The following is a 15,828-nucleotide window of genomic DNA, read 5'->3' on the forward strand; positions in this document are numbered from 1 at the left end:
CTTTAAAACATTTTTTTTCATATTTTGATAAAATGTGTTAAGGTATTGATGTTCATTTATTTTTTCCGAAAGTAATGAACAATAGAACATCAGGATGATGGTGGGGTATTCATTATAATGGTTTATTTAAGCTTTCATCACATGCTGGTTACTTTGGTAACTATAGTCCGAATATATTTCAAATCGCACCGCTCTAGTCGCCGACTAACCCAAGCCCATTTCGGAATTAACCGCTAACTGTAGTTCATACAGCATAACGTGTTTTGGTGATTAATAAAAAAAAGTTTTCAAAACATTAAATATGTTTTTCCAGAATGTTATAAAACGCTTATAAAACTGCAAGGGCATCATTTTGCATGGAGTTAAAAACACCCATAACGTTACCATGACGTTATTCTATACCATCACCATCATGTTACCAGCTGACAACGTCGTGAAAACGTTATTTGTTATTTGGATTATTACTTAATAGGCCTATTTTAAATAATCACACGTTACTGCAAGGAAGGACACAACGCGTTCGAGCAGGCTGCTTCTCGCCTCCAACAGCCCCATATGTTTACAAGGGGAAGTGTTAAGCAAAATTGTTGAGTCTTGTAATAAACTTGTTATGGGATCGTATATATATGGGATTGTGAAGCATCTTTTTCTGTGACGAGCTTGAAAAGCTAAACATGTTGTTTAGCAGCTCCACGCGTTAAGGAATTCTACACCTATAGCAGCTCCATATGTTTAGCAGCCTCACGCGCTTAGCAGGGGAAGTGCTTAGCCAATGTGCTTAGCTTGTGATAGACTTGTTATAGAATCATATGCCGGTGAAGCTAAACACATATCTAAACGTGTAACAATGCCAACGTGTCTAGCTTTTTCTTCTGTGAAACGTTTGAAAAGCTGTACGCGTTTAGCATTTACACAGATTTCTAAATGCGTATAGGTGCCTAACGTATGTTGTATGTATTTAAATGCTAAACACTGTTTTTACAGTGTATATGTACAGACACATCTGTGTCTGTGCATAAAAAAGGCTAAACCAATTTTTTCAGTCGAAACTAAAGAGGGTTATTTGTATGTCTAAAAAGGAGATTCTGTCTGAAAACGCATTTCGGACAAGCCAACATGGTACTTAAATGGCCATAATGTTGTGATCAGATCGTACATTCTCAGACCATAGGCCTACAACAAATTTACCATAAAAGTAATTTGATATTTCTTATCTTTTAATATAAATTATCAATAAAAATCAAAGCCAAGGAAAATCAACGATTTGACGATTTATACTATTTTAATTTGATAATTGTTTTTGTAAATGACTGGTCACTTCATAAAAAAGGAGATTTTGCATCATGGCCTAGTATCCAGCAGTATTTTCTGAAATTGCAAGATGTGCGGGCTAGCTACCATCTTGCATTAAGAAAATTGAAAACGAAAAAAGCGACGTTAGGTTAGCTTCGGATTAACTTTTTAAAGTAGTTTTATCGTTTGTAAGGTCTAAATAGTGAAATATAAGAAGCTTTACAGGATAAATACAGTATATGACCGCGGGTCATTTTTAAACACGTGCATATTACAAATTTTAAAACGCAAATTGCCTTCAATTTTCAAATTTATATTTTATTCATTATTCCGCGACTTTACATTTACTTAAATTTCCGACACAAAGCATAAGGAAAAAATAAGTACTCACCGGTTTGGTCAAATTGTTGAGAGAGAAGCAAAACAAATGCAACAGCTATTGGCAGCATTTTGACACAGAGGAAGATGAGAGATGTCCAACCTTGCTGTCCGGGAGAATGCCACGTTATTATCGTATATTTAACTTATCTGCATTATATACACTAGAAAACAGTTGAGAATCGACATCGGGCATGCGTTTTTACTTTTTTTTTTTTTTGACTTCCTTGTGATTGGCAGCTGCACCTTGACTTAGAAAAAAACGCATACACTCCTTAAAAGGCAGTGTAGTCCGAAATCTGTTTCTTTGACAAAGTTCAACCCAGTTTTCAAAGGATTTGTAGCCAGGTAGATATGGCATATCGAAAGAAATCGCGTGGTTAATTAATTTAATACCCTGTCAAGGCGGGCACGATGCGTAGGTTAATACATCGCAAATATGAATAATAAACAATCGTATCCAACCTCTGATTCCCTTTGAACGGGAAATTTTTCAACGCTACATATTTTATTTACTATTAAGTCTCCACTTCTCCTCTATCAGTATTACTTTCCACCAGAGACAAAATCACATCATAAAGAGACCCTTTTTATTAGGCGACGGAAGATAGTGCGTAAGACTTCGGGAGGTTCTTTTTATGTACAGACACAAATGTGTCTGTATATATTGCCATCACCTGCGTCTGTCGTCGGCGTCGTAGCCGTCGTCGCCGTCGCTGTTGCCGTCGCCAGCGCCGTGCACTTTCATTGTAAACACGATAAGTGGAAGGCAGTTTTACTTTTTGGCTTTATATTTAAAGAGCTGATGAATATTCATAAAACGCAGGTCAAGTTCGAAAATCAGCATGATCGGGCCATTATTGAAGAAGTTATGCTGTTTTTTCACTTTTCAGCATATATGCAACACTGTAAACGCATTTCAAGGAAAACTGATAGGCCTGTTGTCATGAAACTCACAGGAGTAATCGATCTTACTAAAACGCAGGTCAAGTCGAAAATCGGCATGATCGGGCCACTATTTTAGTAGTTATGCTTTTTTTTCACTTTTCAGTATATATGCAACACTGTAAACACAATATAAGAAAAACAGATAGGCCAGTTGTCATTAAACTCACAAGAGTGGTCAATCCTGCTAAAACGCAGGTTGAATTAAAAAACCAGCATAATCGGGCCATTATTTTAGAAGTGATGCTGTTTTTTCACATTTCCTCAGATTCAATTCTTAGGCATGTTAACAGTTTCATTATTTAATTAATAAGATACGTAAAAGTGTTTGTTTGACATTACCTGCATCTTTACAACATTGTTAGTTGATTTTGTAACAAGGCAGCAAAGCTGTCAAATGTACAGACAAAAAACAGAAAATAAAGATGCAAAAAAGGTCATTTTGTTAATTTTGATGCAATAATAAATAATGCTTATAAAAGCACTATCAGTCAACACTGAATTTTATAATCATGCACAACAGGTAAAATGGTCAATAACATGAGCGGACCCAGAGATATTTTCTGACAGTATTCCAAAGTATCTATTTTGATCCATCCTCCATTTTGATGGTCTTCCAACAGAAGAAAAAATAGATACCAGGCAATATAAACTTAATAACCTGACTGTCTTCTGGAAGTCCCAGAAGATGGTCTCAATCTACCCTTTCAATAAGATTACAGTTTCAGGACCATGAGAGTTCAAATTCACATGATGTAAGTCTCAATATTTGAAAAATGATGACAGTGCATAAAATAATATTACATAAGTAACATAATGTTTAAAGACATAAAAAACAATACAACTGCTTATGTGGAAATACAGAAATGTCAGAGTCTCAGGCGGATGAGAGTTAAAAGTCACAAATGCAAGTGTTTGAGAAAAAATTATAAAGGAAAACATAACAAAACTAGAAAAGCACTCTGAGAGTGCAGACCTCTGCCAAGGTAGCAATTGTTGATTATTATTGATTTTTGTCCTCTTTGGCCCACTTCTGACAGTTCCTGAAAATTTCAGCAAAATCGGTCCATAACTTTTTGAGTTATGTTGATGACAAACAGGGGTGAAAATATAACCTCCTTGGCAGAGGTAAATATAATTCCAATGAAGCTGCTATTCAAACTTTTAATCTTTCAGTTTGATATATATATATATATATATATATATATATATATATATATATATATATATATATATATATATATATAACTTATTTGCAATATTAAACAAAATTTACCTGCATAACTATCACTGCTTCCTTATTATTTATCTAGCAGAGAGCTTAACCTATGGGAGTTTACAGGGAAATATCAACAAGTGTGCTTTATGTAATCTCAAATCACAAGTGTGCTTTATGTAGCCTATCAATTAGGCAAATTACTTTATAACTGAAATTAGCGAAGTGATACCCAAGGGAAATTTATAGACTGACCCTCTCAAAGGTCTTTCAGGCCCATAAGTCACAACTTAAGAAGAGCACAAAACAATAATGCACAAAATAGGAGACTACCACTTCTGATGCAATAATACATTATGTTTAACTGCACAGTCAACATCAAATTTTAATTTTGCACAACAGGTAACACTGACGAAAGTAAAAGCATAAGGCTCCAGGCCCATCAGAGTTCAAGTTTATACTTAGAAAGTGCCAGAATGAGAAAAATGAAATTTCACACAAAATTGCATTAAATTCAATAATAAATGATAACCCAATAGACCTGGCTTTCTAATTTGAACTGCATGCCAATCCTAAAAATCATACTCTTAAGTTAAATATAATAATAAATAACACAGTTTTCTTTTCATAATGTTTGCAGTAGCAGTGCAAAAAGATTATTGTCAATTTTGATGTTACATTACATAATAAATTATAGAATAATTATCACCAATTTTTGATTATTGACTATAAATAGCATGAACATGTAGAAAATTTGATTACCATCCAGCTTCATGTCCATGGGAGCTCCGAGTCCCACCATGAATATGCCAAAAAGATAATGAATATTTCACTAAAATGTATAACTTCCAGAAAAAGAAGCCCATTAGACTGCTTTTCCAACTTGGGCTGCATTTTAGTCCTGTGTTTCTTTTTTGAAAGTTTGACAATCATAAGTAACACGGTTTTCCCATCATGGTCATCATGGCAGATGTGGATGATTGAATCTGACAAACTGCAATGATATGAGTTTATTTCCATTTTGGACACTTGATTACACAATACATGATAACAAGTTTACCATCATTTTTACATAATCAACTAACAATGTTGTAAAGATGCAGGAAATATCAAACAAACACTTTTACGTATCTTATTAGTTCAATAATGAGACCGTTAACATGCCTAAGAATTGAATCTGAGGAAATTTGAAAAAACAGTACAACTTCTAAAATAATGGCCCGATAACGCTGATTTTCGAACTCAACCTGCATTTTTGTAAGATTGACCACTCCTGTGAGTATAATGACAATTGGCTAAGCTGTTTTTCTTATATTGTGTTATTAATGTTGCATATATGTTGAAAAAAGTGAAAAAACAGCATAAAAAAATTAAAAGAAAATGTAAAATAAAACATAACAAAAAATACCAATAAAGCTGCTATTCAAACTTTTAATCTAGCTGTACAATTACTAACATGATATGAATTACCCTATTGAGTTTGAGAATAATAAGGCATTGTTATTCATCTTTAGCATTAATGTAAGCGTTACACAAAATTTTTTTTGTAAACTTATTTTCCATATTAAATAACATTTACCTGCATAATAATCATCGCTTCCTAATTATGTGACACAGTTAAGAAAGCTAAACCGATGGGACTTTACAATGAAATCTCAATGTGTGTTTATGTAATCTCATTTAATACCCACTTGAAAATTAATTAAGCAAATTATTTTATAACCCTGAAATAACTTGAAAATCAATTAAGCAAATTATTTTATAACCCTGAATTAACTGCCTACTATCCATATACATTTATTGCACCAAATAGCACTGTACTGCATTGCTTTCAAAACAGAAAACAATTACGATGGTTTTCCAACACAAGCTGCACTTCAGTCTTTTCAGTAAGGTTGATTATCATAAGTAACATGGTTTTCCCTTAATCGCTATCCTGGCAGCAGTGTCCAAAATAGGGTTTTCTTTAACTTTCATGCAATATAACATAATACTTAACAGCATAATGACCATCAAATTTTTTATAAAAAAATAAAAGTATCATGGATATTCAGAAAATGTGATATGGAAAGGTCTTCAAGGACATGGAAGTTAGGGTCACACTTTCAAAATGCCAAAATGTTAACAAGAGATAACTGTACCGAAATGATTTTCTTTCCATTTTCAACACCTTTTTTACATAAAACCATCATCAATTAACTGTCATTTTTAAATGATCAACTAGGAAAATTGTTGACATAGGAAAAATATCAATAGAACAATTTATAATGTCCAATTAGCTCCATTTGGAGATTCTGAACATAGTAAATGATTGAATCTGACGAACTGCAATGATGAGTTCCTTTCAATTTTTGATACTTTATTACACAATGCAGGATAATAGGTTTACCGTCATTTTTATATAATCAACTAACAATATTGTTAAGAAGCAGAAAATGTTAAAACAACACTTTAACATATCCAATTAGTACCGTTATGAGACTGTTAACATGCTTAAGAATTAAATCTGAAGAAAAACCACTTATATACAACAAGGCAGCAAAGCTGTCAAATGTACAGACAAAAAACAGAAAATAAAGATGCAAAAAAGGTCATTTTGTCAATTTTGATGCAATAATAAATAATGCTTATAATAGCACTGTCAGTCAACACTGAATTTTAATCTTGCACAACAGGTAACATGGTCAATAACAGGAGCAGACCCAGAGATATTTTCTGACAGTATTACAAAGAATCTATGTTGATCCATCCTCCATTTTGATGGTCTTCCAACAGAAAAAAATAGATACCAGTCAATATAAACTTAATAACCTGACTGTCTTCCGGAAGACCCAGAAGATGGTCTCAATCCACCCCTTCAATAAGATTACAGTTTCAGGACCATGAGAGTTCAAATTCACATTATGAAAGTCTCAATATTTGAAAAATGATGACAGTGCATAAAATAATATTACATAATGTTTAAAGACATAAAAAACAATACAACTGCTTATGTAGAAATACAGAAAATGTGCAGAGCCCCAGGCAGATGAGAGTTAAAAGTCACAAATGCAAGTGTTTGAGAAAAAATTATAAAGGAAAACAACAAAACTAGAAAAGCACTTTGAGAGTGCAGACCTCTGCCAAGGCAGCAATTGTTGATTATTATTGATAATTGATTGATTATTGATCCGGACCACCACCAAAAATTAATCATTGTCCTCTTTGGCCCACTTCCGACAGTTCCTGAAAATTTCTGCAAAATCGGTCCATAACTTTTTTGTGTTATGTGGATGACAGACAAACAGGGGTGAAAATATAACCTCCTTGGCAGAGCTTGAGGTAAATATAATTCCAATGAAGATGCTATTCAAACTTTTAATCTTCCAGTTTGATATATATATATATATATATATATATATATATATATATATATATTTAAAACTTATTTGCAATATTAAACAAAATTTACCTGCATAATTATCACTGCTTCCTTATTATTAATCTAGCAGAGAGCTTTACCTTTGGGAGTTTACAGGGAAATATCAACAAGTGTGCTTTATGTAATCTCATTTAATGGCCTATTAAAGCAAATGACTTTATAACTCTGAAATTAATCTACTGATACCCAAGGGTAATTTACAGACTGACCCACTCAAAGGTCTTCAGGCCCATAAGTCACACCTTAAGAAAAGCACAAAACCATAATGCCCAAAATAGGAGACTACCAATCCTGATGCAATAATACATTATGTTTAACTGCACAGTCAACATCAACTTATGCACAACAGGTCACACAGACGAAAGTAAAAGCATAAGGCTCCAGGCCCATCAGAGTTCAAGTTTATACTTAGAAAGTGCCAGAATGAGAAAAATGAAAATTTCACAAAAAATGCATAAATACAATAAACATGATAATCCAATAGAGCTGGTTTTCTCATGAGCTGAAGGCCAATCCTAAAAATCGTACTTGTAAGTTTAAAATTATAATAAGTGGCACAGTTTTCTTTTCATAATGTTTGCAGTAGCAGTGCAAAAAGATTGTTGTCAATTTTGATGTAACATTACATAATAAATTAGAGAATAATTATCACCAATTTTTGTTTATTGCATATAAATAGGATGGACATGTAGAAAATATGATTACCATTTGGCTTCATGTCCATGGGAGCTCCGAGTCCCACAATGAATATGCCAAAAAGATAATGAATATTACACTAAAATGTATAACTTCCAGAAAAAGAAGCCAATTAGACTGCTTTTCTAACTCAGGCTGCATTTTAGTCCTGTGTTTCTTTTTTGAAAGTTTGACAGTCATAAGTAACACGGTTTTCCCATAATGGTCATCAAGGCAGCAGCACCAAAAATTGTGTTTTCTTCTATTTTGATGCAACATAACATAATGCTTAACAGCATAATGACCATCGATTTTTAATAATAAAATATAAGTGTCATGAATTTTCACAAAATGTGACTAGCATGGGTCTTCAAGCCCGTGGAGGTTCTAAGTCACACCTTGGAAATGCCAATATGTGAAAAATTAAATTTTCACAAAAAACTGTTTAATTGCCAGAAAAATTTACCAGACTGACTGCATTGCCTACTGAAGCTGTATTTTAGTCCCATGTTTCTTTCCTGTAAGTTTGAGAACAGTAAGTGACATGATTTTCCTTAAATGGTCATCATGGGAGCAGTGCCCAAAATAGGGGTTTCTTCAAATTTTGATGGAATATTACATAATGTTTTACAGCATAATGACCATCAATTTGTAATTAGAAAATATTAGCATCATAGTTATTCAGAAAATGTGACAAGCAAAAGTCTTCAGGCCCATGGAACTTCAAAGTCACATATTGAAAATGCCAAAATGTAAACAAGACAGCACTGTTCTGAAATGGGTTTATTTCCATTTTTAACACTTTTTTAACATAAAACAAAATAAACAGTTTACTGCCATTTTTATATGACCAATGAAGAAAATTGATGAGATGGGAAAAGTATCAATAGAACAGTGTTAAATGTCCAACTTCCTCCATTCTGAGATTCTGAACATAGTGGATGAATGCATCTGACAAACTGCAATGATATGAGTTTATTTCCATTTTTGACACTTTATACACAATACATGATAACAAGTTTACCATCATTTTTAAAAAATCAACTAACAATGTTGTAAAGATGCAGGAAATGTCAAACAAACACTTTTACGTATCTTATTAGTTCAATAATGAGACTGTTAACATGCCTAAGAATTGAATGTGAGGAAATGTGAAAAAACAGCATAACTTCTAAAATAATTAACTGATTATGCTGATTTTCAAACTCAACCTGCGTTTTAGTAAAATTGGCCCCTCCTGTGAGTATAATGACAATTGGCCAATCTGTTTTTCTTATATTGTGTTATCAGTGTTGCATATATACTGAAAAAAGTGAAAAAACAGCATAAATTCCCTATAAGTGACCCGATCGTGCTGATTTTCGAACTTGACCTGCGTATTATGAATATTTATCAGTTCTGTAAGTTTCAAGCCAAAAGGTAAAATGGTTTTCCACTTATCGTGTTATCGGTGCTGCACATATGCTGAAAAAAGAGAAAAAATAGCCTAAATTCACTAAAAATGACCCAATCACGCTGATTTTCGAACTTGATCTCCGTATTATGTATATTCATCAGTTCTGTAAGTTTCAAGCCAAAAGGTAAAATGGTTTTCCACTTATCGTGTTATCGGTGCTGCATATATGCTGAAAAAAGTGAAAAAACAGCATAAATTCCATATAAGTGACCCGATCATGCTGATTTTCGAACTCGACCTGCGTATTATGAATATTCATCAGTTCTGTAAGTTTCAAACAAAAAGAAAAAACAGTTTTCCACTTATCGTGTTATCGGTAAAAGTGCACGGCGACGGCGACGACGGCAACGACGGCGACGACAGACGCAGATGACGGCTATATGTACAGACACATCTGTGTCTGTACATAAAAAGGCTAATAACTTCATCAAAACTTAACTGATCAAGCTTATTTTCAAACTTGATCTGTATACTGGTCAGATTGATCACTCCTGTGAGTTGCAAGACAAAAGGCTGATTGGTTTTCCTTAAAATGCGTTATCAGTGTTGCATGTATGCTGAATAAAGGGAAAAAAACAGCATTACTTTTGTAAAAATAGTCCAATCATGCCAATTTTCAAACTTGACCTGCGTATTATAAATATTCACCAGTTCTGTAAATTTCAATCCAAGGAAAGGAAAAACATTTTTACACTTATCATGTTATCGGTGTTATAAAAGTGCTGAAAAAATTGAAAAAAAAAACAAAAAAAAAAACAGGATAACTTCCATAAAAATTGCCTGATCTTGCTGATTTTCAAACTTGACCTGCGTATTATGAATATTCATTAGTTCTGTAAGTTTCAAGCCAAATGAAAAAACAGTTTTACACTTATTGTGTTATCAGTGCTGCATATATGCTGAAAAAAGTGAAAAAACAGCATAAATTCCCTAACAATAATCGAATCATGCTGATTTTCGAACTTGACTTGCGTATTATGAATATTTATCAGTTCTGCAAGTTTCAAGCCAAAAGGTAAATTGGTTTTCCACTTATGGTGTTATCGGTGCTGCATATATGCTGAAAAAAAGTGAAAAAACAGCATAAATTCCCTAAAAATGACCCAATCATGCTGATTTTCGAACTTGACCTGTGTATTATGAATATTAATCAGTTTTGTAAGTTTCAAGCCAAAAGGTAGAATGGTTTTCCACTTATCGTGTTATCGGTGCTGCATATATGCTGAAAAAGTGAAAAAACAGCATAAATTCCCTAAAAATGGCCCAATCATGCCGATTTTCGAACTTGACCTGCATATTATGAATATTCATCAGTTCTGTAAGTTTCAAGTCAAAAGGTACAATGGTTTTCCACTTATCGTGTTATCGGTGCTGCATATATGTTGAAAAAAGTGAAAAAACAGCATAAATTCCCTAAGAGTGACCCGATCATGCTGATTTTCGAACTTGACCTGCGTATTATGAATATTCATCAGTTCTGCAAGTTTCAAATCAAAAGGCAAAATGGTTTTCCACTTATCGTGTTATCGGTAAAAGTGCACGGCGACGGCGACGACGGCGACGACAGCGACGACAGACGCAGATGATGGCTATATGTACAGACACATCTGTGTCTGTACATAAAAACAGCATAAATTCCTTAAAAGTGACCCAATCATGCCGATTTTCGAACTTGACCTGCGTATTATAAATATTCATCAGTTCTGTAAGTTTCAAGTCAAAAGGTAAAATGGTTTTTCACTTATCGTGTTATCGGTGCTGCATATATGCTGAAAAAAGTGAAAAAACAGCATAAATTCCCTAAAAGTGACCCGATCATGCTGATTTTCGAACTTGACCTGCGTATTATGAATATTCATCAGTTCTGCAAGTTTCAAGTCAAAAGGTAAAATAGTTTTCCACTTTTCGTGTTATCGGTAAAAGTGCACGGCGACGGCGACGACAGCGACGACGGCGACGACAGACACAGATGATGGCTATATGTACAGACACATCTGTGTCTGTACATAAAAATGATGGTAAACTTGTTATCGTGTATTGTGTAATAAAGTTTCAAAAATGGAAATAAACTCGTATCATTGCAGTTTGTCATATTCAATCATTCACTATGTTCAGAATCTCAGAATGGAAGAAATTGGACATTTAACACTGCTCTATTGATATTTTTCCCATCTCATCAATTTTTTGGACTGACATTTCTTTCCAGCATCACAACAGCATACAGTTAAATTTAATCTGTTTTTATTTTATATTTCTTTTATAGGATCGAAATGGCTTAATAATACTATGGAAATGATTGTTATACGTTTAGCTTGTACAGCTCATAATGTCAAAAAAGTCTTTCTTTGTCACCATCATTTAATATTTCATGTCTTTACATAAAAAGTGTCTGCTGTCTGGCGGAATCACAAAGTCAACATAAATCCTTGATTGACCCTGCCTCCATTTCCACACTGGTCGCAAACTCTGCCTATGTCCTGTTTGCTTTCAGACTCAATTTTTGCCCACATACATCCATCTTTTCCTTTTACTGGTATGTATTCCTCGTCACAAATATTGTCTCCGGATGTGGTGGGGTCACAGACGTCAATTCATCTTCAACGCCCTCTAGTGCCCAATTATGATCACATAATTCTAATGCTTCCCATTCAGCCTGGAGATAAATAACAGACACGTAAAGCTGAACATAATGCTGAGAGAAAAAGTAGAGAATGAGGGTGAAAAGGCATCAAAATTGTTGCTGGGAGTCCCACGCCAATGAACGTACGCATAAAGAGATTTGAAAACTAGCCATTATAAGTGATTTTTCCTCAATGAATAGAAAATACTGAAATAGTTTACCTCCAAAATGTCAATATTAGATGCTGATTAAAGTAAGATCAATTTACTCTTATAACATTAGAGAGCTGATGAAATTCTCAAACCTTGAAAGCTTTGGCAGGGTCCTGTGGCATGGCCATGGCGGCTCCTGACATCTGATCCTGCATCACCTTGGTCTGATCTGCAGCTGAAATGACACAGAATGATACAGTATTACTCACTAAATTCAAACCACATGGATGAAAAATATGTCGTCCCCCCCCCCCCCCCCCCCAACATAAAAAAAGATAATTAATGAATTTTTTTTAATAAATCAATCAAAGAAAAGATTTGTTAACAATACTTAAAACTGTTGATTAGAATATTATCGAAAGTTGGCTGACTTTGTGTCAGAAGGTAAGCTGTTGTCAGTGTCTGGAAATTTTTAAAAGTAAAAATATGAGAAAATAGGAAATTTTAAGTAACTTGACTGCAATGTTGGTACATACACAGGCATGAAAGGTTACTTTTAGAAACAGATTCATTGTTGCCTATGAAAGACAGATGATTCTTATGTTGACAAAATTTAAAATTATTTTCTTGAAAATAAAATTGATCCACCTAATATGGTGTCAAGCTGGAATTCTTCTAAAAAGAAACAAATTAATTTGAAAACTTGACGAAAATATGTTTTTGCATGATTCAGTGGAAAGTAAGGTCATCTTTACATGGAAAAAATATAATAATGAAATTACAGTCAGCTTACCATTATCTTGGCCAAGAATGAGATTGTACATGCTCCTAAGTCCAAATACATTGAGGAAATACCAACTAGCTGAGCTGACCCTGGAAAAAAATATATATAATAATATACTCCATCACATTCAATAAAGCAGTATAAACATAATCAAACAGTTACTCAATATACCATCTTATTAACTGTTGACATTCTTACAATGAATGCTGTTAAATAGTATTTTATAATATAATAATATTCTGATCTGGTATTTCTGCGTCAGGTGGAATCATTATTACGAACAGCTTATTACGAACAGCTTTACTTTCTAGAACAATATAAAATATAGAAAAGTTAAATTATGATCTCAGCACAGAATTTAAAGAAGTTAAAATATATAATTAAATATAAGTATAACAATTCCCTCTACCATGATGCATCCAGCGAGATCAATTCTACACCTCTCTGTAACATAGGCTTGAAGCGGAAAGTGAGCGGAAAAGGGACTTTTGCTGAAATAAAAATTCAAAAATTGCTGATTTGGCACAATATATGATCACATTAAAAAAGAGGACAGAGAATCAAACAAAATATAATTTTTCAAAAATTTTATTGTATTCTTAAGTAGCAGAACGAAAAGTCACACAGGCTACATCAATTTTTTCACATTAAACACGGAAATAAATTTAATAAAAGAAATAGCAACACATTGATATTTTTATTCAATGTCAAAGACAATATATACATTTGGAATATCCTAAATTTTAGTTTGTCCACTCTGACATCTTTTAAAAACTACCAACCATGTTACTTACTTGTAAGAAACCCAGAAAAAGCCCAGTTGATCCAGCCTCCAATCACTATCATGGGCAGCACGTTGGTCACATTACCTTTTAACATATCTGTCATCATACTGGGATCTGAAATAATGAACGACTTATACTAGTCTGTGCCATAAACTTTACTCCTACTGGGCCTTTGGTACACCAGGGTCTAAGGGCACATTCAAAACAAGTTGATCTGCCTAGTAACAGATTTGTGGATAAAACATGGCCAACCCACTTGGAAGCTTGCCATAGAATCCCCTAATAGACACTGAATAGATTCACCCTGGGATTACGCTTTGAAGTGGGTGGCCATATTTGATCCCCAGACCCAGATCTGACAGTTGGTAGATCAACTTTGGTTGTGAATGCAGCCTAAGAATTCACTGGTCAAATAAGGGGCAGTAACTGAATAAAATTTTACTGGCCACGACTTCATATTTACTGTCATTTGGTATGGGGCTCGTGTTAATATTGTAGACTGAAAAATTCACTCAGATTAAAATACAGCTGCAGGTAGATATGTTTACAACACATTGAAGATGTTAATGTTTGTCCTTTAAGATTTGTTGACTTTCAGCCTACCAATCATAAATAAGAAAGTAATTTATTGAAGTCCATTTCCATTCAAAATGAACTACCTAACCTGTCATAGGATTTTTCATCTGTGGTTCCTTCTTCATTCCCTCTTGTAGCACCCCTGTCTCCTTTTCATTAAAATAACTTTTTCTCATGGCAAAGGCCTGAATATTGAAAAGATAAAGCAAGATGCATATCGACACTTGGAAAAGAGGCAACTGTTTTATTAATACACAATCAATATTTTCAAAAAAATTAATTGCATTTGTAAAAAAAGCTCATAATTTCATTTGCACACACAAATGCTGTTGTTTTAGATTTCAGTTTTTAAACATGTAACTTAGAATAAATCTAAAATCTTTAAAAAATATTGCCCCAGAGATTCTTTTTTATAGAAATATATAGATTCAGATTCTTTATTGACAAACACCTTCACATAAAGGTATAATCAATTACAATACGATACTAGTGGCTAGAACATAGAACAGACAAATAAATAGATAAATAAATATATATATATACATATAGATTAGCAATTGTTGAAATCAGTGACTATACACATGTATACGAATGTCGCATTCCATAATCAATTTACCAGGTTTGATCTACACGCCCAGTCTCTGCTGACAGCGCATAACGGGTCTCACACTGGTACTATGATCTGGTTTGGACATGCGCAGAAAGACTTACTCTCTTCTCCATGCATTTCTGTACAAATATGAGGAGGGGCGTAATCACATCCATTTCTTTTGTATTCATGATGTGTATAAACATATCCGGGGGAGAGAGGGCATTAGTATTACACAGGTATGACATGGTATGAAATGTCTGTTCACCTCTACTTACCTTTGAAGTTAAATATCTACCATTTTCTCTTAATAATCTGCATCTGATCAGGTTTTGACTGAAACAAATAAACAGTAAACAATCACAAATGTGTAAGGTATTTTCCTGGTAGTAGCATCGTATTATCGGCCTCGTATTATTACTACTAACATTATCATTAAATTTATAAATTACAGTGAAGCTACTGTATTTTAACTCCCCCCTCCCCTCCCATCTCCCCGGAAAACCGCAATTGTAAACAGAACTTGGCTCTTTTACTTTTAACTACTCTTTTCAATGCATGTCTGCAAACAGGGCTTTCCTCTACCTAAATGTTAGAAGCATACTGTAGCTCAGCAATCTGCAAATAAGACAAGAAGAAAAACAGACCCTGTAGGAAGGACTTTCGTATCACTTACCTGTCCACGATCTGCTGTCTATCAGGCTTCTTTTCTGAGGAGAGAAGAATTGTAACATAATGTCGTATTACTCCCACTAAAAATGTTATTACAACAATGGGCAACACAACCCATAACCTAATATTTGGATCTAGTAATAACTCTGCCATTGCAATAAGTGTGGGAGATTTACTTTCTCGTAGGGGAGAGATTGTGGGAGACTTGAGTAAAGCTAATATGATTTATATTTGATTTAAGCTAATATAATAAAGGTTAAACACAT

The 15,828-nt window shown here is 33.7% G+C and overlaps 1 protein-coding gene across 1 annotated transcript; it reads right to left on the reverse strand.

The window, feature by feature from the left end:
• Positions 1 to 11,608: 11,608 nt before the first annotated feature.
• Positions 11,609 to 15,753, reverse strand: LOC106178644 (ER membrane protein complex subunit 3). Its single transcript, XM_087015039.1, has 8 exons — positions 15,567 to 15,753; positions 15,169 to 15,226; positions 14,390 to 14,486; positions 13,735 to 13,839; positions 13,350 to 13,431; positions 12,950 to 13,029; positions 12,309 to 12,391; positions 11,609 to 12,037 (listed from the first exon to the last, which is right to left on the reverse strand). The coding sequence occupies exons 1-8, from the start codon at positions 15,713 to 15,715 to the stop codon at positions 11,912 to 11,914; spliced, it is 780 nt and encodes a 259-aa protein (XP_086871165.1). The 5' UTR covers positions 15,716 to 15,753; the 3' UTR covers positions 11,609 to 11,911.
• Between the last annotated feature and the right edge of the window lie 75 nt (positions 15,754 to 15,828).

The sequence above is a fragment of the Lingula anatina genome, chromosome 6 (assembly GCF_051362555.1).
Source record: "Lingula anatina isolate TDL-2025a chromosome 6, LinAna3.0, whole genome shotgun sequence".
In the NCBI taxonomy this organism is placed as follows: domain Eukaryota; kingdom Metazoa; phylum Brachiopoda; class Lingulata; order Lingulida; family Lingulidae; genus Lingula; species Lingula anatina.

What these genes read in the sequence shown, in the direction of transcription:
- LOC106178644 (XM_087015039.1), bottom strand. Translation starts at nt 15,715, where the DNA reads ATGGCAGAGTTATTACTAGATCCAAATATTAGGTTATGGGTTGTGTTG. An exon ending in GATGAAAAATCCTATGACAG is followed by an intron (nt 13,840 to 14,389) that starts GTTAGGTAGTTC and finishes TCATTATTTCAG; the next exon opens with ATCCCAGTATGATGACAGAT. An exon ending in ATCTCGCTGGATGCATCATG is followed by an intron (nt 13,030 to 13,349) that starts GTAGAGGGAATT and finishes ATTTTTTTCCAG; the next exon opens with GGTCAGCTCAGCTAGTTGGT.